General features: G+C 38.2%; 1 protein-coding gene across 1 annotated transcript; it reads right to left on the reverse strand.

Annotated features, from left to right (window-relative positions):
* Positions 1 to 23,128: 23,128 nt before the first annotated feature.
* LOC145679385 (zinc finger MYM-type protein 1-like) lies at positions 23,129 to 23,707 on the reverse strand. Its single transcript, XM_081749968.1, has one exon. The coding sequence runs from the start codon at positions 23,705 to 23,707 to the stop codon at positions 23,129 to 23,131; it is 579 nt and encodes a 192-aa protein (XP_081606094.1).
* Between the last annotated feature and the right edge of the window lie 1,274 nt (positions 23,708 to 24,981).

Below are 24,981 nucleotides of genomic sequence, written 5' to 3' on the forward strand. Positions count from 1 at the left end.
GCTTTTCTGAAAGAAAATTCGTATCAGTGTAGGAAAGTTTTTTTTTAATGAAGTGAACCTCACTTAACATCTGTTTTAATTTCTGCTCTCTGTATAACTTCTACGTAATTGTAGTCCACCGGTAAGGTTAGGTGAAATTAATGGAATACACGTAGGCTCCCAATATGTTGAATTGAAGTAATAATGTAACCAAGGATCTCCTAAAAGAAGAGATAACAAACGGGTGGTTGATAAGTTATTAACCTGTAAAGGAGTTGAATTATTCTCATCGGACTTGTCGTTTTCGAATTTTGACAAGTTGACTTCTCCACAGGGGGAAAAAGAGATTGGTTCTTGAGTTTCATTAACAGGTGACAAATTAAGGTCATGCAAAAGATCTTCTGGTAGTTGGCGACGTGCCAAGGCCATCCAAATTTCACGGGTTTCAGGATTAGGTTCCCATAACTTGGTCCTGTCTATCGAATGAAGTCCTAAATATTCACCTGTGGAAGGGTCAACAAGTTCAACAACACGGTCATTAATGACCTTCACACATAAAAGGGGTCCTCGGTAAAAATCAAAAAATTTTGATATTTCACCTTTCAATAGACTACTGATATTACGCTGTTTGAGAAAAATCAAACTTCCTTGTTTTAAACGTCGTCGCTGTTGCTGACTGTCGTTCCATCGTGCGTTCCTTTTTTCAATGATGGCTTTTCGTCGGTGGTCTGCCATAAGTAATTTATTCGACCAACTAATCCCGTCTTCCTTATCAAAATCTTCAGATACTTGTAAACCAAAATGCTTAAAAATGGGACGAGAAAAATGAATATTAAGATACAAACTTGCTGGTGAAACACCGAGACTTTCAACGATGGAGTAGTTATGTAACAGAACTGCTTGCGTCAGGTTCTCGGCCCATTTATTATGTGACTGACAACATAATAACCTAAGAGTAGATACAAGAATTTTATTAGAGTGTTCTGTGATGTTACTCATGGGGTAATACGGTGTTGTATGATGAACTTTAATATTGCACTCTTGCATTTTAGATAGAAACTTTTTGTTATGAAACACTGCAGCGTTATCTGTCAGCACTGCCTGAACGATACCTAAATATAGCATATATATATATCAAATAAACACTTGATGACTGAAGTAGCAGTGGCGTTCTTCAAGGGGTAAGCTGTACAATATTGAGTAAACACATCAACAGTAACCAGTGCGAAGCGCGCACCATTTTTGCCTGATGGGTATGGGCCTAAAAAATCAAGGGCTAATAAAGCTCTAGGTTCTGAATAAGGATTAGTGGACAAGAAACGAGCTGGTGGGTGGTGATCGGATTTAAATTAAATACATTTCACACAATCATTTAGATGTTTCTCACATCTGATCTCATTTTGCTCCAATAAAATGATTTTGAGATGATCCGAAGTGTTTTGTCTACTCCCGGATGATCTAAATCGTCATGGTAAGCTGTGAGAACGTTATTCACTAATGACCTGGGAATGCAAATTTTATATGAATCTGGGAAATGAAAATCTCTGTATAAAAGAATACCATTATCGAGTTTGAAAAATTTTTCCCAATTGCGTGAATTCCTTGGAAGTTCTTTTATTTCCTCGCCTGCTAAAAAAGAAATAATGGGGAAATAATCAGGATCTTCCTTTTGCGCGTTCTGTAACTCTTCAACTGAAATATTTTTGATTTTGTCTTGAATAGCCTGTAAAAGATGAACACGTTTAGTTGGTAATTCTTTGGAAGGGAAGAGACGTGAAAGCGCATCTGCACAAAGTGTCTCGGAACCTTTTTGGAAACGTATTTCGTACTCCAGCTGCTGTAATTCCAGGGACCATCTAAGAAGACGAGTGTTCCAAGGCTTGGCCTTATCTAACCAACTACGATTTTTGTAATCTGTAATAAAAATAACATGGTGACCGACTAGCAATTGGCGCCATTTTCGGACCGCAAATACGATTGCAAGACATTCGATCTCACTCACACTATAGCGAGACTCAGCAGGTGTTAAAGTCCGACTAGCGAACTGGATTACCTTTTTCTGCCCATCACTGTACTGATATAGGACTGCACTGACTCCCAGGCGGGATGCATCCGATTCTAAGTAATAAGGTAAATTCAAGTCAGGGTGTGACAAGAGAACATCTTTACAAATATCGTCTTTAATTTGTTGAAAAGATTGTTCGTGTTCTTCAAGCCATTGCCACCGTTTTCCCTTTTTGAGAAGCTGGAAAAGAGGATGCATTTTTTCTGAAAAATGAGGAATAAAATTTCGTGACCAATTAAGGAGGCCAATTACAGATTGCAAAGATTTAATATTGGTGAGTCTGGGTCAGTTACGAACCGCTTCTATGGTTTTTGGATCTTTTTTGATGCCTTCGGGAGTAATCAAGAAACCTAGAAAAGATATTGAATTAGTGCAAAACGAACATTTTTCAATGAGGTTGTGTTCTCTAAACTTTTGAAAGATTTGTCTCAGCAATGCAAGATGTTCTTCGAAGCTATCTGCAAAGCAAGCCAAATCGTCAATATATCGTAAGATAATAGCATGTAACTCTGGTCCCAATTCTTTTTGGAGCATACTGTTTAAAACACTGCTGCCATTTTTGTAACCAAAACATGTGACTCGATATTGGTAATGCTGGCCTTCGAAATTGAATGCTGTGTATTCCTGGGACTTAGGAGTAAGCAAGGCTTGATTATAGCTACTTACAAGATCCAGAGAGCTAAGGAAAGGTTTACATTTTACTTTTAATAATAAGTCCTGTATGCCCTCAGATTTTGTTTGGCGAAGTTCCACAAACCGGTTCGGCAAACGAAGATCGACACATATTCTTGGTTTCCCGTTTTTCTTGGGAACTACAAGGATAGGATTGCTGTGAACAGAATTCGAATGACAAATTAATCCTAATTCTAATAACTTATGAATCTCATCTCATACATCTTGGAGATACTTATGAGGGATGGGATATTGTTTACGTACCAATGGCTTGTCAGTTTTCACCTCCATTTCATAAACGAAGTCTTTACAGAGACCGGGATAATTCGTAAAAATATCCCTATATTGTGACAAAAGAGAGTATAATTGCTTTTTCTGTTGGTTGTTTAAATTAAAAGTGCGTTTAACAGCATCTCTAATCTGTTCGTCTGTAGCACATGTTTTACAAAAGTGGCAGCTGAAATAGAAAAATTGTTATCTATCGTATCTCTCTCTTCATCTTCGAAGATTTCCTGAAAGTCAAAATTTTCTGGTAAAAGATTAATAATGGCTTTCAAATTATTATATTCCATGGAAATCGTACCATCCGAAAGATTAATTTGGCTTCTCAAAGCAGTAAGTGCATCAAGTCCTAAAATAAGATCTTGATTAAGAGATTCTGTAACATAAACTTTTACATAAACAGAAATGTTATAAATTTGCATAGTGACTAGTGTGTAACCTCTTACTTTTCTTCTGGTTGACCCACTGAAATCCACTAAAAGTACATCGTCAGCTGGAGTGAGTTTGGGTGACGTCACATCTGCGCTAATGCGTTTCCAAAGCGCTAAAGACATGAGGCACGTATCAGAGCCTGTGTCCGCCAGACATTCAACTTCAGTATTACAAACTAAAACTTTAAGTTTAGCAGAGATAGGATTGGGTTGCGCATTAATATAATGGTCTAGACAGTCTGTGTCCGATTCACAGTCACTTCTAGCTAAATCAGGATTATTTACACTACAAATGTGAGTATGCGATACCAGAAAATGCTTAGTTGGACCTACAGTGGGATAGTATGTATTGGCCGGTACCCGGTCCTCAGTACCGCCTTCTAATTGTTTTCCGAGTGGCCAGAATTCCAATCATTACGTCGGTTTGACCGGTTTGAGTTGTTCCTATTGTTATGATTTTTCCTATTGCTCTTATTTCTACTATTATTATTCCTCCTTTAATTATTGGTACTATTGTTTCGCTGATTCCTAGAATTATTGTTCTTTCGTTCAGGTGTAGTGTTAGAATTATCGCGCAAGTTGCGATTCCTGTTCCGTTTCTCACCATTTCTCTGATCACGTGATCTCGAGGGTCGGTTCCTATTATTTCTACTATTGTCATGTCGCGTACGACCTCGGTTCTGATTCCTATCAATTCTCATATTATTTACGCGCTGATCCTGGTACCTTTGGTTATTACTCTTATTATATAAAAAATTTCGTTGGTTACTTTGGAAACTGGAATTTTGATTACCATTATAATTATTACCCTGCTTGTATCTTTCCTCTCTACGACTTTCCTGAGCGTGTAAAGTTTCTAATTTTTGAATTGCGGCCAAAAACTCCCTGATATTGTTACATGAATGAAGAAAGAGTTCAGTTTTAAATTTATTAGGCAAAGTTTGTATTACATCTGTAAGTATGAGAAATTCAGGTAATTGCGGCGTCAATTCGCGAAGTTTATTGAATTGACTAGCGAGAAATCAAATACGGAACTATCTACCTTGGGATCAAACCTAGTACTCTTACAGGTTGATAGCCTGTGTTGTACTGTAGCTTTTCCCGCGAAAGCTTCAATAAGTGCTTGTTTGATTTGATCAAAGTTAGTAAAGTCGTCTTTCCTGATATTGTACCAACTTAATGAAACTCCTTGCAACAAATGTGGAATGAGTTTAAACAGAGCTTTATCAGAAAGGTTGGCTAATTGAGCTGTAAGCTCTAGCTTTTGTAAATAATTGTGAATTGATTCACTAGAAGGATCACCCTGAAATTTAGGAAAACACTGAATTGCCTTAAGCATGACATCGTCTTTTAATTTCGTATTTTTTCTCTGGCGATTAGTGAAAGTAACATTTTTGTCGCGCTTGCGCCTTCGGTCACATACAACCTTGATTTCTGAATCATCACTTGCACTATCACTACTACTGGTGTTCTTACACTCCGAATAAGCCGAATCACTATAATGCCTAACTTGTCTAGGAGTATCTGCTTCTACTCGGGGTTCGAATTCTGACGCTTTATTTTCGGTACTTTCTACTCTCTGGGCGAGCTCTACCCTATCACGCCTAATTTCTTTTATGTTCTTATCTATTGCCCGTGTTTCGGCGCGACATTCTGCGTTAGATTCATTTTTTACCTTCATATTGTAATCTATCAGTTTCGCCTCTTCATATACCATTTTAATGTCTTTACCTTGCCTTTCTACGCGTTCAGAAATTTCCTCAATACGGTCATGTATCTCATCTAATTTATCGATTGTATCTATATGTAAACTAACGCAGCGTTCCTTATTAGCCTGACACACATCTCGGGCTGATTCCAACTGCCCTTGGAGGGATTGTGTGTAATCGTGCAAGCCTCCTAAATGATTCTGAATTTTACAGACTTTTGTTTCTATTTGTTCTACACGATGACATGTTTCTTCAGTCTGCTGCCTGAGTTCGACGCTGGTCTGTGTGGCAAGTTCGATTGCCTGTTTAGTACTATGACTGACTTCGTGAAGCTGGTCATGAATTTTAAGTGTTATGCCATCGTATTTTTGTTCGAGGATTTCGTTCCTACGTTTACTTTCAGCCTCTACAGTCCTAATACTTTGTTCTAATCTTTGATTATTTTCGCGACATTCCCTTTGCACATCGTCTAACTTCTGACCTAACTCACTCTTTAGTTCTTCTTCTAATCTAGCTAGCTTTCCTTTATTTTCCTTTTTTAAATCTTCAATATTCTCTTTATTTCCCTGTTCTAATCTATCAAAATTCTCTTCGTTTTTATTTATTTTTGTTCTAATCTATCAAAATTCTCTTTAAATTGAGCAAAATTCTTTTCAAGGAATGCATTCATCTTAGTAATCATATCTACTTCCTGTGCCATCTTGGACAAAGATAAAACTTAAAACATACAATTAGAATAAAATATAATATCACAAGATATTATTAAAATCACCTAAAAGAGAAGTTTTTTTTTAATTACTGGTTCTAAGCTGTAAAAGAAACGATATATGAAAATATTTATCTTATGAGTATTCGAGCACCAACGGTCTCGATTCGGGTCGGTAGTTCGGGCGTCATTTATTTGTAACCGTCCTGAGTTCGTGTCGCTGTTCGGGCGGCTTTTTATTTGTTACCACTCCGTGTAATCTGGTCGCTGTCCGTGGCTCGTGGTACTACCAATTAGTGTCTTCCTGATACTTTGACTTACCTGGACAGGACGATGAAGGACCACTCCAAGAAAAGGTTACTACAAACTGTTTCCGAATCGCTCGTCGGTCTCAATAATGAGATGAGCATTAGGCGCCGAGAGGTTCCGGTGTCTCGTCTCGAAAACGTCACGGACGATCAGACGGTCATCCAGACCATAACGCACACAAACATCACTCATACAAACAACGAAAACACACTGGATTAAATAACACTATACTTATTTATTAGAACACTATTTTATTTTAAAAAAATAGCAAAGAGGAATGGATACAACACTGAACACTGAGGATGTATAACAATTTTAGTCGCTGAAATCACGCTTTGCCCTTTTCGGGCAATATAGCCCTTTATATATATATGATTATGATTCAGATAAAACTACAAATGCTTCTCTCACACCATTAACACACTTGGGGGATTCGCACTGGGGAAAAGTTGTCTGGATCGTCCCACGATGAATCCAGTTGTTACGCTGAACAGTCCTGCAGCGTAAAGGTGAATCTTCAGCAAATAAACAAAAAGGTCTCCACAGCGGAATACTGATATTGGAGGGCGCGAGTATAACTTTTTAGCGCACTAGGTTTGTGAACCTGGGACTTCACTAGTTGGGGCTAGCCCTAAGAAATCGTTCTTCACCGGCTAAATAGCTTGTGCCCCTTCACAATAAGTCGTATCTGAAGCTCGACACGACATGCGTGGTTACGGCTTCCAGACCTGGAGTCAAACTCCCTGAGCATCCAAGCTCAAGGAACGGGTTGCAATGGTTAACTGAAAGTGTTGGCAGTTCATTTCAAAAATCACTCTGTTAACTCACCTGTATGCACATACAAACAGAATACGGAAAATAATATATGTTAATTTTGGTCAACTGCCTATAATGCACTAGACACGGCGATAACTTTGGCGTGAGAAAGTACAGATAACGGACTGCAGAACAACGCAGTTGGTGCCACTTTGGTTGCTGGAACATCTGGTCAGCCCGTATTTCTCTAATCTATTATAATGTTTCCATAAGCGATTAAAAAAGCACTTAATTCAGTTCCAAATAACTGCAGAATATACACTGTGTATATAATAAGTCAGGGAGAAACACTGAAATGGTTAGTCATTCGCTGAAATATTCTCACCAAAAGCAACCTTTTTAATATATATATGAAAAAGCGATGAAAGACTTCTTTGTCCAATTGTGTGGGAAAGAAGCAATTCCCACCGAAGAAAGAACTTATGTGCGTTGCAGAATAAAGTATAAATCGAAAATAATGATCACTGACTACGAAATATATAGAGTGTCCACAAAAATATTTCTATAACCTGTTGGCGGTTATAGGTATAGATTCGTTACGTCGGCATATGCGCTTTGTTCATCACTCGTACAATTGACAGAGGAACGAAAGACCTCCGTGCGACCGCCCTTATGGCAATTCTTCGGAATAACAAAATGAGGGAGATTAGTACAACGTTATTGAATAAACTTTTGTACTTCTTTATCCGTCTTTAACTAATTGTCCTAAGAACATTCCCATGTTTCGTATAGGTTTACAATTATATTTTTCAGGTACATATGGCGCAGCATGGTTTGCTTACATAGCTTCCTCATCCTATTGTACCAGTGTAGAATGGCGTCACGGTTGAAAGGGAAACAAAATTTCAGGAAGGAAACAACACCCATAGAAGTCCAAGGCAGCGTTGAGTCCTTCGTACAATCTAATGCCCTTCTACTTACCAAGATACCTTCCCCACCCTTTTTAACATGCTGGTTTTTTATCCTTAATTGGTCTTCCATATACATGAGCCTTTGCATAGCTTTAGTACTATACTTGGTCTAATGATGGAAACCCAACGCGGGAATTACGGGAATAGTACTTTCCGGTAAATGGAAGGTATGATACGTTCGCATCGCAAGACTCGCGATAGTGGATGAAGTAATGAAACATTGCAAACCCTCCGTTTTCTCTTCGATAATGTCGCTAATTTTAATTACGCTTCTGTGAGAATTCTAACATCATTTTCATAATAAGACAGCATTTCCTTCTGCAGGTTGAGCTCCTCGCAACTTACTACACGTTCTCGGTGCCGGGATTTCAGTTGTCATTCTTCCGTGCTTCGCGCCTCAGGGTCATAGAACTCAAACGAATGATAGGGACCGACATAATTCCGATTTTTTCTGTATTAAACAAACGTGGGAAATCACCCTTTAAATTTCGACTAGGGCCTAAAGTTTTCGAGAGCTTAGACAACTTCACTCCGAGGAAAAGAAAAGAATGACGGAAGAAGATACGATTACTAATGTTGATATTAAAAATCTGACCCTGGATAAGAACACTAGAAATAATATGCTGCTCTTCGATTAGGTCTCTAAGGCAGAAGAGACCATCGTAGTGACTAGCATTACGGGCGATCGCCACTATCTTCTGAAAGACAGGACGCTCTACTAATGCTTGGTTAATAAGGGATGTCACTGTCTTAAAAGAAAACGAATGATTTCCGACATAATCATCTCACATTTTGCAAGGCTCATCGAAGCCTTTCTTTATACAGGCGTGAAAAACAAGGCGACAACAAACCAGTACAACATCGTGTTCCCATTGACCACGCTAATCGGTGCCTTCAACATTGTCTTTAGATAATAAGATATGTACATAAACCTATTCATATGAAGAGGCCTCTGTCCCTGTACAAAACATCTGTGGTTTGTATCAAGATGTGCACAACACGTCGAACAGAAACGTTCACCTCACACGTGATCAGACTTTCGACTCCCGTTATCAAACATGACATCACAATCGATGGAGTGCTTTACACTATCGCATACAGATCTACCCGATTTATTACGCTTCAAATGGTTCTTAAAACATACACCCTCGGCAAAATCTCTATTGCATGCATTGCATTTAATTTTGTAGCGGTATAATCGCGTTCGTGTTTGTGTTCGCGAAAAGAACATCGAGTTTCACATTTGTGTTTATGGTATATCTCATCATAGCCTTCCAAACAATAACAATACTTCCGAGCCTTGAGGAAAGTTCTATTGTTGCCAACAGGTTCAAAATGGCTAACAGTGTTACCTCTTTGATGGTGGATAAAGATCTTATTTACTGCCTGTTCTCCCGAGAAATGAACTATATATTTCCGGTTATTTTTTCATGCTCCTCATAAATTTGATTTGATACTCCCCTTTCAAGTATTGGAAAACATCAACATCTGAAAAGTCACAACCTCCCTTACTTTGAACGTTAACGCCTGCTATCTCGCAGAAAATTTCTGCTCTACGAAGCTAGGTAACGCAAAGGTGGCCATTTTCTACTGGGCTCGCTCGGGCTCGCGCTCACCTGTCTCAGCTGGGCTCGCGCTCATCTCTCTCGACTGAGCTCGAACTCACTCGGGCTCGCGCTCATGTCTCTCGACTGAGATCGCACTCACTCGGGCTCGCGCTCATGTCTCTCGACTGAGCTCGCACTCACTCGGGCTCGCGCTCATCTCTCTCGACTGAGCTCGCACTCACTCGCGCTCGCGCTCATGTCTCTCGACTGAGCTCGCAATCACTCGGGCTCGCGCTCACTTCTCTCAACTGAGCTCGCACTCACTCGGGCTCGCGCTCATCTCTCTCGACTGAGCTCGCACTCACTCGGGCTCGCGCTCATCTCTCTCGACTGAGCTCGCACTCACTCGGGCTCGCGCTCATGTCTCTCGACTGGGCTCGCACTCACTCGCGCTCGTGATCACTTCTCCCAACTGGGCTTGCACTCACCCGGGCTCGCGCTCACTTGTCTCAACTGGACTTGCGCTCACCCGGGCTCACGCTCACTTGCCTCAATTGGGCTCGCGGGTATATGATGGGTATAAAGTGGTAATAAAATCTAGACTTTGACTAGCAGTAGGCCTAATTCAGTAGAAAATAGAGCTATTAATGGTATATATCAGTTGTCAGATATAAAAATAAAATAATAAAGCTGTTGCAGGGTTTAATGTATTAAACGTGGGCGGACTTTGAGGAACTTAAAATAAAATGCTCCAGATATTTAAATCTGGGCTTTGACCACTAGTAGGCCTAGTTCCTCAATAGAAAATAGGCTACATGACTAATGTCATATAGGAGTTATCAGACATCAGAATAAAATATTAAGAGTGTTGCAGACTTCAAGTTTTAAGGCTGTCATCGCACTTGCAGACCAATACTCATTAAATGAATCTCTTTCTTATTTACTAAGATCAAAACAACTTATGAAAAAAATAAATAAGCTTAGTGTTAGTAAATACCAAAGAAACTTGTTTGAGTGTTTGTCTGCTAGCACGACGGCAGCATTAAGAAGCAAAGCCTATCTGAGTATGATGATTTCGTAAAATTAAAAAAAATCACCAGTCCTGTTAGCAAGAAAATTCTATTATGTAAGTACTCATGCCTTATCATGAAATTATTTTAATGCAGTTGATGAATTGTCAGGCTTATAAGAAAAATTTGGTTCGAAAATTTCCAGGGCCAAAATTAGGCTTGCTGTCGCCCATGTTTCACACCAAGGTACGAAATCCCGGGGGGACGGGGGGATTTCCCCCCACCAAAAATTTTATTCTTGCGTTTTCCCCCACCAAAATATGTAAGGGGGGATACTTTAATATGAAAATATAAGTAGGTCTATAATGAAAATTTCCAAACAAACAATAAATTTGAATGCATGCCTGTTTTTCAAAAACGTAGTTTAGTTGTAAAGGGATCAGGTGTTTAACTTTGTCGGCTGTTTCTTTGTGACGAGATGGAGACCTTTATTCTCTAGCGTACCAGTTGCGTGCAAAATTGGTAAAATTTCTTAAACAGTTGACGAACCTACAAACAGGTTTGCGGTTAAGCACTTGCTTTTATATGTAACATATGTGGACGAAGAAAATAACCATTGTTGTTGTTTTTATAAATAAGTGCCTGTAGAAAATTCCGATACAAAATTCGTTGAAGAGAAAATTATTCAAGCGTTTTCCGAAGATGGCATATTTTTAATCTTAAAGAAAAGCTTGTTAGATTTGGTTCGGACGGGGATGTAGTGTTTACTGGGAGAAACAAGGTGTTGCTGCCCAAATTAGAAGAAATTTCGACCAGTGTCTAATTAGCGTATACTACATGGCACATCGAATGGATCTTGTATCTGAAAGAGTTTTTGATGTGAATGCTGTTCACAACTTTGAATATTTGTTAGGTGAACTTCATACAGCTGCAAAACTTAAAAGTATCGCGACATTCATAGATGCCGCAGGACTGCTAAAAATCAAAAGATTGTTTCACATACGTTGGATTTCAAATGAGGAGCATGTATTATTTGCAGTCTTTACATATTTTTCTTGTATAATGCAATTCCTACTTTTGGAGTATGAAAATGCTGATCATTTCAACAGAGATAGTTTTAAACTGAGTGGTATTTAAAAAAAATCTGTTGGAGAAAATGAACATTCTATTGCTCGGTTTTCTTCTGGATATTGCGTCCATTCTGTCTAATATTAGTAAAACGATGCAAAAGGAACCAGTTTCGTACAATGAAATAGAGCAAGAATTGAATGTTTAATCCAAGCTCTGAGAGAAATGCATATGAAAAATGATGTCTACCAAAGTCTTTGTATTAATGCACTGCAGACAAGCGTCTGATACAGGGAGTGATGATAGTGAGTTTGATCAAATAAGGAGGCAGGTAATCCAGGGTTTAGTAGAAGAAGTGGAAATAAGGTTTCCTTCTAATGATGTCCTAAAGTGATTTTCAGTGTTCGTAATAACATGAGTAAGATCGTTTATACGGTAACGTAGACGTATATAAAGAAGCTCAATTGTTTGGATTAAATCCTGAAACTGCAGTGTTAGAATTGCTTGGTTTGATTTAGTTTAACGTCCCATGCTTATGCCTTCTAGGCTAAAGGAGACGTGGACCTACTGATTATAATTGAATCCGACCAGTTTGGTCGTTCAATTGTACACCACCGGGAATCGAATCAGGGACCACGTTAACCGAAGCCTAGCGTGCTTGCCACTAGACCAAACGGGGGTTCTACAGTGTCAGAAGTAATCAGAATGGAGAGAGTACAAGTCAAGTTCTAAGTCGGTAAATGATTTTCAAGTTCTTAAAGACTTAACGCGGAAAATTCGTTCTGTGCCATTATCAACTGCTGCCTGTGAACGTGGATTCAGTGTTGTTTATATTAAAAGTTTCGAAAGAACCCGTATGTTGGCGAGTACCTTTCAATCTTTATTAACAATTAAACTCAGTGGATCTCCTTTAAAATTATGGGATGCTGTTACTGCTGCTCATACGTGGACTTCTTCTGGCCATCACATGTTCAACTCTCGTTACACACGGAAAGAAAGTGAAGTTTAATCTTATTTTTTTTCTCTAAGGTAAGATACGTTATTGCAAACTATATTTTAAGTCTATAAATACAGTAACACAATCATTCATTATTCGTATTATTGTGGCTCTCTCCTCTGGTCTACTGGCTAGCATTCGCGCACCATCTTCGGTTCACGAGGTCCCGGGTTCGATTCCCGGTGGTGTACAATTAAACGACGAAACTGGTCTGATTCAATTATAATCAGTAGATCCACGTCTCCTTTAGCCTAGCAGGCATAATCGTGGGACGTTAAACTAAATCAAAAAAAGCAACTCTAACACTGCAGTTTCAGGATTTATAGAGACTGGGATTTACTCGTTGACTGTAGAAAATCAGTTTGTTCCAGTTATTTCAAGCAAATTCATATCACCTACAAGGAGAATAGTGCTACCTATCGTACAATTACTTTCGATAAAATGAAAAAAATATTCGTATAATGATAGATGTGAGTTTGGTTCAAAATATACAACACAGATATAAAGCGGTTTGTAATTAACCATAGTTTTCACTAGAATGCCTTCTAGGTTCTGGTCAGTAACAGTCACTTGACTCACTTCCAGGTTCTGTACTACCAGCAACACCCCACCCCCTCTTGCTTTACCACTTGTAGTATAGTCCCTATCTTTACGATACACTAGGTATTTGTTATCGAAATACTCTGAATCAAAATAATCACAAGACCACCAGGTCTCTGTTATGACTACGATATCATAATTGTTCAATGAAATGTTGCTGGAAAACTCACATGCTTTGTTCCTAAGTGATCTCGCATTTATATAATACATTAGAAAATTATAATTTTTTGCGTTATCTACAACACACTTGCTGTCATTATTACATAACACATCACTGCACTCACTTTGAGAAGTCTTACCTTGTTGAAGGTCATTCTCCCTTGTTTGTCAAGGGATGCTTCTTCCTCCAGGGCGTGGTTGACCTCTGCCCCTTCGAGCTGCATTCATTGTTTGTCTCAAAGCTGGAAACTCTTCATCACTCACCCCCACAGGCTCTGCAGGTGACCACACACTACAAGAAGCGCTGCAACTGCTGAATTTTTTGAAGCGCCTCCATTGTTCACACTCACTGAACACACACCAACTGTATCACTTAGATTTTTGTCATCTGTGTTTCGTAGATCCTCGATAGTATAAGATTTCCCATCAATATACAACTTATCGAATTGCATTCGTACCCTTTGTCCGCGTGCCTTGGCTTGAGCCCGGTATTCATTGAGTTCTCTTCTAATGGCTCTAATACTATAGGAGAAATCCTGACTTATACGCACAGGTGTCCCCTTGGCACGATATGCATTTTTCAGTATGGCCTCTTTCCTTTTGTAGTATGCAAATTTAACAATGATCAGTCTATTTTTGCCCTTACCCATTCTGTGAGCTCGGTCTATATCAAGCGGGTTCAGTTCTATTTGGAGTCTGTTTTTAATAAAAGTCAAACAACATCAAAATCGAGTTGTAACCAGGGGTAAAAATTGATCTGAAAAGGTTGGGGAACGCATGACGTCATGTCATCCCTTGTGCCTATCTTTGTCCACTATATTTTTTAGGAAGTGGAGGGACGCCATAGATATTTTTGGAAGTGGGAGATGACGTCCCCCGTGTTTTCCTTCACTTTTAACTCTGGTTGCAACAAACGACACGCCATCGTTTCAGGGTAGCTTTCGAAAAAATACTTTAACGAAAGGATTTTTTTTATGTTGAATTGCTATCTTTCTTTTTTTTAATAGCCCATTGACTTATATGAGGAAGTATTTTTCTTTTAAATAGACGAGATTTTACTCATTCAATTTTACTAATTTCTTCTTCTGGCCTATTTAAGGGTTCCTTGCTTTAAAAATATTCAATGTAATAATAGTGTTTTAGTTTTTATTTATATATATTAAAATTACATAATACAGTGGTTAAATTTCGCATAGAATACATTTAAAGATCTCAAGAAGAAGTAGTCAGTAAAATTAACTGGCTAAAACTCTTTGTTTCCTCATATAAATTAATGGGCTGAATAACCATTATGATGAAAGTTATCAACATTCTGAAGAGCTACTCTTGTTTATTGGGATTTAAAGAAGCTATAATTAAATAATACATAATTATTTCGCTCGACTTTTCTATGAACGCACAGCTTCATTAGTTGTTAGTAAATAAATTTCCTACTTCGCAAGGTCAAGTAGTTTCCTTATTCTATGATCTCGCACACACACACACACACACACACACACACACAAAAAGCTTGGGTCATGTAAGTTGTTACTAAAACAACAAAAACAAATACCTGCCTCAAATACCATCCTCTCATAATAGCCATGAAAAAGTCGGTTCTCTATCGAAAGGTGTTTGAAGTCCTCTGGACAATAAAATGACAGCTCAGACCTCAAGAATGTGATTTTTCATTTTGTAAAGTTGTTTAATTCTTCCTTTACAATTCTGCACATGGAATGAATTTCCTATTTTTTGACTCTAAAGCAAATTAGTCCACGTGAGTGTGAAGTGAGCGCGGGCTCGCACTCAACTGAGCTCGCACTCACTCGGGCTCGCGCTCATCTCTCTGGACTGGGCTCGAACTCACTCGCACTCGCGCTCACCAGTCTCAACTGGACTCGCGATCACTTCTCCCAACTTGGCTCGAGCTCACTCGTGCTTGCACTCACTAATTTTATCTGGGCTCGCGCTCATCTCTCTCGACTGGGCTCGCACTCACTTGGGCTCGCAATCACTTCTCCCAACTGGGCTCGCACTCACTCGCGCTCGCGATCACTTCTCCCAACTGGGCTCGCGCTCACTCGGGCTCGCGATCACTTCTCTGAACTGAGCTCGCGCTCATTAGCACTCGCACTCATTTCTCTTAACTGGGCTCGCGCTCACTTCTCTGAACTGGGCTCGCGCTCATTCGCACTCGCACTCATTTGTCTTAACTGGGCTCGCGATCACTCGGGCTCGCGATCACTTCTGTTAACTGAGCTCGCGCTCACTCGGGCTCGCACTCACTTCTCTCGATTGGGTTCGCGCTCACTAATCTCAAGTGGGCTCGGACTCACTCGGGCTCGCGCTCAATTATTGAGCCCGAGCCCGGTTGAGCGTGAGTGCCGAGCTCACGATCGTCGGGCTCGCGAGTTTGGACACCTATGACGTAACGTAGTCTTTTCTTTTTAAGTTATACAAATCATATTTTGTGCCGTGGAGCTTTACTTGGCCTCATACTATAGCCAGAGGGAGACAATAAATATTCTTATTTTCAATGCGTATTAAAGGCTTTTCCAAATTGTCCTTGTATTTTGAATATTTGTCAACGGCTCTCGTTGTAGTATTCCTTTCCCACCTATACATGCTGTCGGCTATGTGAAATCGAAAGAGTATATTGTTAGTAATTCATCCATAGCTAACCAGTGTGAACTCCCAATAATCAAACAATTTATCAATTCTTTCCGATACTTTCACAGACACTTCAGCAGAATACTTATGCATATAGACTACATTAAGTGTAAATTCCCTCATAATATTATATTCCGATATATAACAGCGCTTTTTCAAAGTAATAAAATTTAATGATTCATACATTTCAGTGAAGGAATATGAAAAAATGGAAGCCGTTCTCAGTTTTATACTGATTTAAATTTATTGCACTCATTCATCCTGTATCTCAATAAATGCTATATTACTGCCGAATCAGAGAATCAGACATCAGAATAGACAAAGAAGCAATAGCCCAAATGCCAGCTCAACCCATTCAACGAAGAATAAAGCACTCTCACATAGTGCTAATTGGCATGGATCAAAGAGGGCGGGAGGTATATACCAAATATTTATCCGGTCATCGACACTGAAGGAGACATGGGGACCAACAAATTCAATTTTGCCGCTTCTTTGCAGCTGTCCCTAGGGAGCTCACAAGGAAGAAGCAGGAGGAAACTCATTCAGCCCTGTTCAGAGCAGAAGGTAGGGAGGGGGAAGGTGTGTCCCTAACCAGCTACCGGGATAATTAAAAGAAAGAGAGACAGTGATGTAGCTGTGAAAATACCGGGGAAAAGGAGAGAGTGGGGCACTCACCTGTTCAGAAGAGGAAATGATTGATATGTGTCTACCTGACCAATCCCATCTATGATCGCTCACAAGAAGAGAGAGTGGAGCAGAGAGGAGACGTAGCTAAACTGCGCATGCGTTAGGAATCACATAGGATACTTGGTTTCTACGGTCAGAAGACTTGTTAAGACCCCTCTCTCAATTGAGAAAAAGCGAGGCTGGAAGACGGATGTATGTGTCTATGTTTCTCCGATACTGCATGAGTATATCGCAGCGAAAATTATGAAAAAATGAAAAAAGAAATAAATATTCATTCCCTTCTAACCTTTCATAAAAGTATCCAGGAATCTCATATATGGGGACATTTTATTCCTGCTCACACATGTTAATGCGCTCACACATAATGTTCGAGTAATCAGTCCGATCCAACACATATGATGAGTTTCCTATGGAATTATTCCTATGGAAGTTCACACCGTAGCGGCTCTTAGGAGTTTACGTAGCAAAAGGAACCAGGTAGTAATTAACATCAAGTTTGTGTAACAAACGAAAGAACTCATAAGCAGAACTTCCTATATAAGTAATTTATTTAAAAATTAATAGCGAGCATTCTCTATAGGCAAAAAGTCTTCTGCATGACACGGGAGGTTGTAGCGTAATGTTTCAGGGGGTGAAAAGCAGAATCACATTTTATTACATCCCACTTTTTAAAATTGATAACACTTTTTTAATTTTAATTTGATCACACTTTTAGTACGCTTACACAAACTGTTCAAGTAATTTATTACGAGAGAAATAATTTTAAAATTACAAGAAATCGCGTTTCAAGGCTTATAACAGACTTCTGGTGGGCTCAGATTGACAAACGGATAGAAGTGTTGGCCAATATACTCTGCGTAAAGCAAACCAGCTGCGTGACTTTACTTTCCTTTGCTCTCTCATTGCACATACGTAAACATAATAAGCATTAGTCTCCAAAGCATTAATTCTTATGTGTTGGATGCAATGGGGCAGACTCGGCCTTAGATAGTGCGCGGCTCGATTGGAAAACTTTCGTGGGGCCATAGGTTTACAACTAAGTTGCACTATAATTGCACCACAATATATATATTGCGCTCTCCATGCTGGTGTAGAGGTTAGCGCGTGCATCTCTGGTGTACATATTCTCAAGCCCGATTCCAGGTGGAAAAGCACACAAAATTTAATTTCATAATCACTCCCTGTTACTAATCATCCATTTCCTAAGAACAACTCCTGGGACGTCAAATAAAAGATATCATTTTTATTTCATTTCACAAGTTTAATAAAGGTTTTGCAGTTAGAATCGATAGCAATCAAAATCTGCGCTTAAATAGTGCGTGAAAGTTAATAGACTAAACACATATAAGATATATTTCAATATGGAATTATATATATGTAAATCTACAACTAGCAATATTACTATATAACTGAAAAGGGCATAGTCATAATACTACTTCTTTTAGTGACTGTGAAATGATCTACTTAAACAATTAATTTAGTTTAGTTCAGAAAAAAACAAGAAGTGTTGGTTCATCCCCGCGAAGTGGGGCCGGAACAGGCCGGTAGCCAGCCCAAAATGTAGGGGTCCGGCTGCAATTAGGGGGGCCCGATCCAAACATATTATAATTCATTTGCAAGCCAAGCGTGAACATTTTAGGGGGCCAGCAAAAATTTAGGGGGGCTCACTCCCCTAGACCCCCTTGGATACGGGCCTGGACCAGAACTTCTATCCGTCAGGCTACTTTGTCCAGAGAGAAAATTGTTGAATGATTTTGTTTTTGTATATGATGATGACGTGTTTCCATCTGCAAAATGTGCTGGTAAAAACGATTACCTTGTTCATTGCTTATAGCAGCTATTTTTTCAGAGAAATAACTCAAATGGAAACGCAGACAATAAATGAATTTCAAAATACATATTTCACCCTTGTGCCTTTTTAATTTTTCAAGAATGTGCAGTATAAGTATTTCATAGTATTATTTTCTTACAAGTAAACCTATCGATGTCGAAATCTAGTTTTTTAACCAAACTTGGCAGAGAAGTGTAGAATATCAAGAGACGAGAGTAAGCAAAATATAAATGCTCCCGTCCGTAAAGACTGCCGCAGTGATTGATCAGAACAACCCATAACAATGTGTTTCAAGTTTGAAAATTTCATTTCATTTGTAAAATGGGTAAAATAATAAAAAATAAAACACATTAACTAACACCAGGAGGAAGTAGATATCTATTTGATGGTATGCTTATCATGGTAGCCATCTTGAAGGCAGCCACTTTGTATCTTGCTCGACCTTTTTTAAATAGCAAAACGATCATGTAATTTATCAAATTAGACTAGAATTTTACAAGAAATACAATGGTGAAGTCTGTTTCCGTAAGTTTATATTTGGAAGACGTAACGAAATGCATATCGATATGAATTCATTGGTGAAAAGATTTCTTAACAGCTGCATCTTTTTGAAAAGAATTCAAGTCAGGAAAACCTAATGTACGTTAATGAGAACATCGTAGGAGGCTACTTATTAAAGGTATAATCATCTTGAAATCGTTATCGACTGCACATAAAATAGGACGTTCACAAACCTTAAGGAAATGATGGAAGACGGTTGACATATTCTCCATTGGATTATTCCAGTTAGAAGACAAACCTTCAGAAGCAGTCACCTATTTAGTAAGTACTACTATACATTCGGTTTTCTTAACTTGATTTAAAAAACAATCCATCCATAGGATTTTCTGCAGGAGAGGTCAAAGTTTGTCCTCTGGTTTTATATTTTTACTACAGCTATAATGCGAGAAAGGATATGCAAAGAAGTCGCACAGAGGCTGCTTTATTTGATATCATCTCGGTATTCACGGTAGTATCACATGGCATAATTAGTAAGAATGTCAGGAACCAGTAGCGGATTTAGAAGGTAAAAACTGGGGGGCCTGCCAGAATCCAGACTATGATAGGTATATCATGAGCTTACTATAAACTTCCAAACATATGTAAATAATAGCTTAAATTATTTTCATCATTCTGAAAACTGGGGGTTCTAGGCCCCCCGGTCCCGGACTAGATCTGACACTGCCAGGAGCTTTTACTTAGTGGGTTGTTCAAAATAAAATATGTGCACCCAGAATAATGATATATATTTTACACAAACTCGAAGAAAACAATATTTTTACTCCCAGGGGTGTGTGTAAAGAAATTTAAGGAAGTGTTAAGGGCGTGCATAATACTCCCTGGATATAATATTTCTTTTTAGAACAGAAGTTGTAAACGTAAAAGAAATAAGAAACTTCTGCAGCAGTACATTCAGAAAATATCTGCTTATGCCCGGAAACAATACAAACTATTCATTTAGTTTTTAGGGAGATGGCATATCCTCCCTTGTGGAGTCCATGGATATACCTGTATATGTTGCTGTGTGTGCTTGACAGTCGAGAACGGCAGAGCCCATTTAACAGTACCATAGCCACTTGATCGGTGGCCTCTCAAGCATTGGGAGTCTGACGAGCAGAATGGCATGTATTAATTACATATATTAGAAGCAAAATTTAGTCATAGGGACCACAACACACTTATTTGCTCTGGGGTCCAATATGCTGTTAAACTCAACTAGAGAATAGATTAGACTGGAGAGTAGAGTAGACGGCACTAGCGCGGGGCCTCCTTAGGCGTGGGGCCGACTGGGAGCAATCGGTCCAATCGGCTTAAGGCCGGCCCTGTAGTCGGGTTTCTTGGGAAAATATATATATGAGTTTCTTGAAAATATATCTGAGAACAGAAATGATGCAAAGTTTCGATCTTACTTAGTTGATGCAATGGAGTTGGCATCATAATTAGATATGGATGACCTACGGATTCGTAATACAGTGCAAGTTCGAGGTCGAAAGAAGAAGAGACAGTTTTAGTACGAGGCAGACGGTGAAGCTATTCAAGGTTCATAAAAGGATACAAGATGGATTTTTATTACAAAGTTCTAGACGTGATTGTGTTAGCTTTAAGAGGAAAGTATGAACAACTTAAACATCACACCGAGTATTTCAATTTTCTTTACAATATAAGTAATCTTGAAGATACACCGCCTGAACCTTTATCTGAACAGACGAAGAATTTAAAGATATTAGCTACAGTGATTTGAAAGACGAACTGAAAGTGTTTTCCTCTATAATTAAGCCTAAAAGTTCACCAAAGGAGACTTAATTAAGAAACATGACTTTGCTGCCAATGTCAGTGTTGCACTTAGGATTTTATTAACCTTACCAGTAACAGTGGCAAGGGGAGAAATAAGTTTTTCGAAACTTAAGCTTATTAAAAACTATCTACGTTCTTCCATGTCTGAAACACGGTTGAGTGGTCTAGCGATGATATCAATAGAACACGATTGGCTGAAACATTGGACTACGCGAATATGATAAAGAAATTTGCTCATATCAAAGCAAGAAAAAGTTTCTTTCAATTAAAGTATATTAAATGTATGTATCTCTATTGTGTTTTAGTACATTATAAGGCTTAGGCTAATCACTTATCTTTGCCATAATATCTGATTCACTATATTATCTTCATGCTTCATACTCTATTAGAAACATCTTTTGATTTAAAATAAGCTTAAAAATTAAAATTCTTAGTCGTGACTGAAGTCTTTTTTAAACGTTATTTTCGATATACCCTGCTGTGTATCACAGATAGGCCTATACAGAGAATTTGGTAATATTGAATATTGTGTAATGTGAAGAGTTCTTTAAATATTACGTAAGCTTTCGAGAGAGGAAGCTTTTATTTTACTTTTCCATTTCATACATGTTTTTAAATGGGGCATCTTACTTTTTCGTGACACTTGAACGTCTTCTGTCAAAATAACGTTTGCGAATTAAAGGGGCGGCAAAACTAATAGCGCCGACCCTGTTAGGAAGTGGTACCAGACAAGTTTTATAAAATACACCCCATCTACGTATTTATTCCTATTATAGAAATATTCAGAAAATATGTTCCATTTTTGAAACAGCAGGTAGGCGACTGAAAAAAGATTTAAACATAATAGAAATAAATTGTTTTCTGTTTATAATTGTTTTATAATTGTTGTTGTGTGCTTTTCAGCGTTTTTGTTGTTTCTGCCTTTTTCTTACTTAGTTTTCATTTCTTATATATATATATATATATATATATATATATATATATATATATATATATATATATATATATATATATATATATATATATATATATATATATATATATATATATATATATAGATAGATAGATAGATAGATAGATAGATAGATAGATAGATAGATAGATATAGACAGAGCAGTGGCGGATTAAGCTTCGTCGGCGCCCTAGGCACAAACTTAATGTGCGCCCTTCTCAAAAGAAAAATAGTATTTGAAACATTTTAAGGCTAATATAAAACTAGTGAAATAAGAAGCGAAGTATAAAAATCAATAATAAAAGTAATAGTCCTAGTACAAACAATTCATTTTATGTATGTGCTATACCTAAAATTATGTAATGTATTGAAAAATTAAATTCACGAGTAATAAATGAAGGTGCTTCTGCCTCACTTTGATTGCTACAAACTCGTGTATAAGTTCTTCAAAGTTGATGTATCCATCAGTCAAGATGTGTGCTTCGATATGAGGAATAGATAACTTACATCGTTGAACGGAGATAAGTCTTCAGTCTTTTTAGAGCCGAAAACGAACGTTCAGCTGAACAGTTTGTTACAGTAGTACAGTAGTACGCAAATTATTCTTAATGCAATCTCCATATTTGGAAACACAGATTGCAACATTTCTTTCCATATAAATGCTAGCATTTCTGCTGGTGCGTCACAGATTTCTCTCGTTTTCAAAAGTCCCGCAAAATATACACATTCATTTGATAACGTTGATTCGAGATCAGTTTTATATACAGCCTGAAGGTTGGCTGCGGGCTCCGAAATGACACAAGAACTTTGCAGAAACTTACTTAGAAACATGAAGTGGTCAGACATTATTTTATAGTTTTCCTTTCTTCTAATTAATTCAACGTGCAATTTATCAAGAATAGGAAGAAACACCTCAACTTTAAATGTTTGTCTTCCTGCTACAACAATCTGATTGTCTCTTACTTCGTAGGCTTGAATGTTACGTTTTCTAAACCTTTTCTAACTACGCTCGTAATCCATATCAGTTTTCTCCATGGATTTTTGCTCATAAGAGTCGAACATGTCACGAAGAGAAGTCTAAAGTTTACAAGTGATTGAACATGTACTATTGTTAAATCTATGTTGACACTTTGTAATTTCACGGTGACACTCTGGAATCTCTTCAGTATATCATTCCAAAGTGATCCTGAAAACAGTTTCCACCCTATTTAGTTCTTTCAAGAGGGATAAGGCCTAATTTCGAACTAGAGTTTTCTCAAAAGGATCATCGCTTACATGAGTAAGGGTCTGAATTACACTATCCCAGTTTTCATCCTCCTCTCGTGCTGACCAACATGTCTGTGATAAAGATTTTTAGTGTTTTCATTCCTGGATATATATGAAAGAAGCAAGTAAGTTCCAGCCTTTTGTTGAACTAAAAAATGTAAATATTTTGAAGCATATTGAAAAAAGCACATGCTACCCTACAACTGCTTTCTGCACTACTTCCGACCAAATTCAAAGAATAAGCTGAGCAGGGCACATAATACGCTTCAGAATTGATTGCTTTAATTTGAGCCTGTAAACCTGTATATGCCCCTGACATATTGCTGGCATTGTCGTACGACTGACCTCTGCAATTAGTAAGGTCAATAGAATGTCTGGTCAAAATATCTATTACAGCTTCGGCTAGATTTTCAGACTTGTGACTTGGATTTGACAGAAACGAAAGAAACCGTTTAACAAGTTTACCCTCTTTATTCACGTATCTTAACACAAAAGATAACTGATCAGTATGCGAAATATCTGGAGTTGAATCAATTATTACGGAGAAATATTTACTTTCTTTTATGTCTTTAATAATTTCTTTTCTCACTCTATCAGCAAGTAGTTCAATAACTTCATCAAAAATTGTTGAAGTCAAGTAGCTTTTATGACCTTTCCCCGGACTTCCAAACCATTCAATGTCTTCTGCTAGAAATGGATCAAACTCGGAAATAAGCTCTAAAGACATTATGTATTGCCCGTTGTGCAGAGAATTGAATTTTTCTTCGTGACTACGTAAAGGAATCCCGCGACTTGTCAACTTCTTTACGACAGGAAAAAACTCTTCTTACACTGTGACTTCTGAATATGTGATTGAAGATGGTTCTCCAAGGTCCCAACAGGTTTCTGCATTTCTGCATTGTTCGCAGTTTTTGTGTCCAGAATTTTCGTGTGATGCTAGAATATTTGAAATGTTTTTCCAGTCTGAAATGCCCTGAGTTTCTATCTTTGTTTTGCCTTTGAACAACCTACATGATGCACAGTATACGGCGCCAGTGCAACACGAATATACCACCTAATTCCGCAAAATCGATTCGCAATTCACAAGTTTACGAAAACAAAAGAAATCACTCTTATTTAAGAATCTTGTCTGGCCTAATATGAATCTCTGCAATTTAGAAATATCGTTTTCAGTATTCTGATTAATTCCGTGTCTTAGAAGAATGTCAATTGTAGACTATTTCAGACACCACTCGGCACGATCGTCACTAACGAAATTTGCACTCTCACTGTCACAATCACTAATTCCTACGAACTGAGGAGACACTACTTTAAGTGTACTTTCTTCATACACTAAACCCACAATATTGTCAACATTTTTCGTTTCACAGAGTTCACCCGATGTAACCGCTTCCATATCAGTTACTGAGCTGCTTTCGGAAATCACTTGTTCAGTTCGCCTAAAAAATGTATCCAGTGTAAAAAGCATTTTCTTTAAGGTTGCTTCTCCTTCACGCTGAAAAAAAAACACCAAATCGCAAACGCACTAACAACCAACTGAATGCACCAGAAAATACGGTAAGGCAAAAACTAGTTACATCGAATTAGATATCTGCGTAATTATTTATTGCAAAGCGCCAATACTCGTCTGCATATAACAGAAGTATCTCCGAGTAGATTAATAACACGGTTAAAAAAACAACCACTTTTTAGGCCCATGCGAAAGATGCACTAACTCACTTAACAGGAATTTAAAAAATGACCGACTGTATTTTCTTTCGCTCTGTCTTTTATATATATTTTTTAAAAAAAGACTGACATTGTACAGGCAATGCGACTATGCGAGTTTCAAACAATCAGTCTTCTTTGTCGCCTGGCCATTGGTTTCACAAGGGTGGTCACAAATCAACGGTTTATTGACAAAAACAAAACAGCAAGATTGGGTGGGCGGCTTGCATTATTGTCATTGCAAGCGAAAAAGTCACAGCACAGATTAAAAAACAAAGTGATTGACGCCTCAAT

Source organism: Thermobia domestica, chromosome 2 (assembly GCF_964235325.1).
Source record: "Thermobia domestica chromosome 2, izTheDome1.hap1.1, whole genome shotgun sequence".
Lineage (NCBI taxonomy): Eukaryota > Metazoa > Arthropoda > Insecta > Zygentoma > Lepismatidae > Thermobia > Thermobia domestica.

Excerpts from the sequence above, each read along its gene's own strand:
- LOC145679385 (XM_081749968.1), bottom strand. The coding sequence starts at position 23,707 with ATGTCTTTAGAGCTTATTTCCGAGTTTGATCCATTTCTAGCAGAAGAC.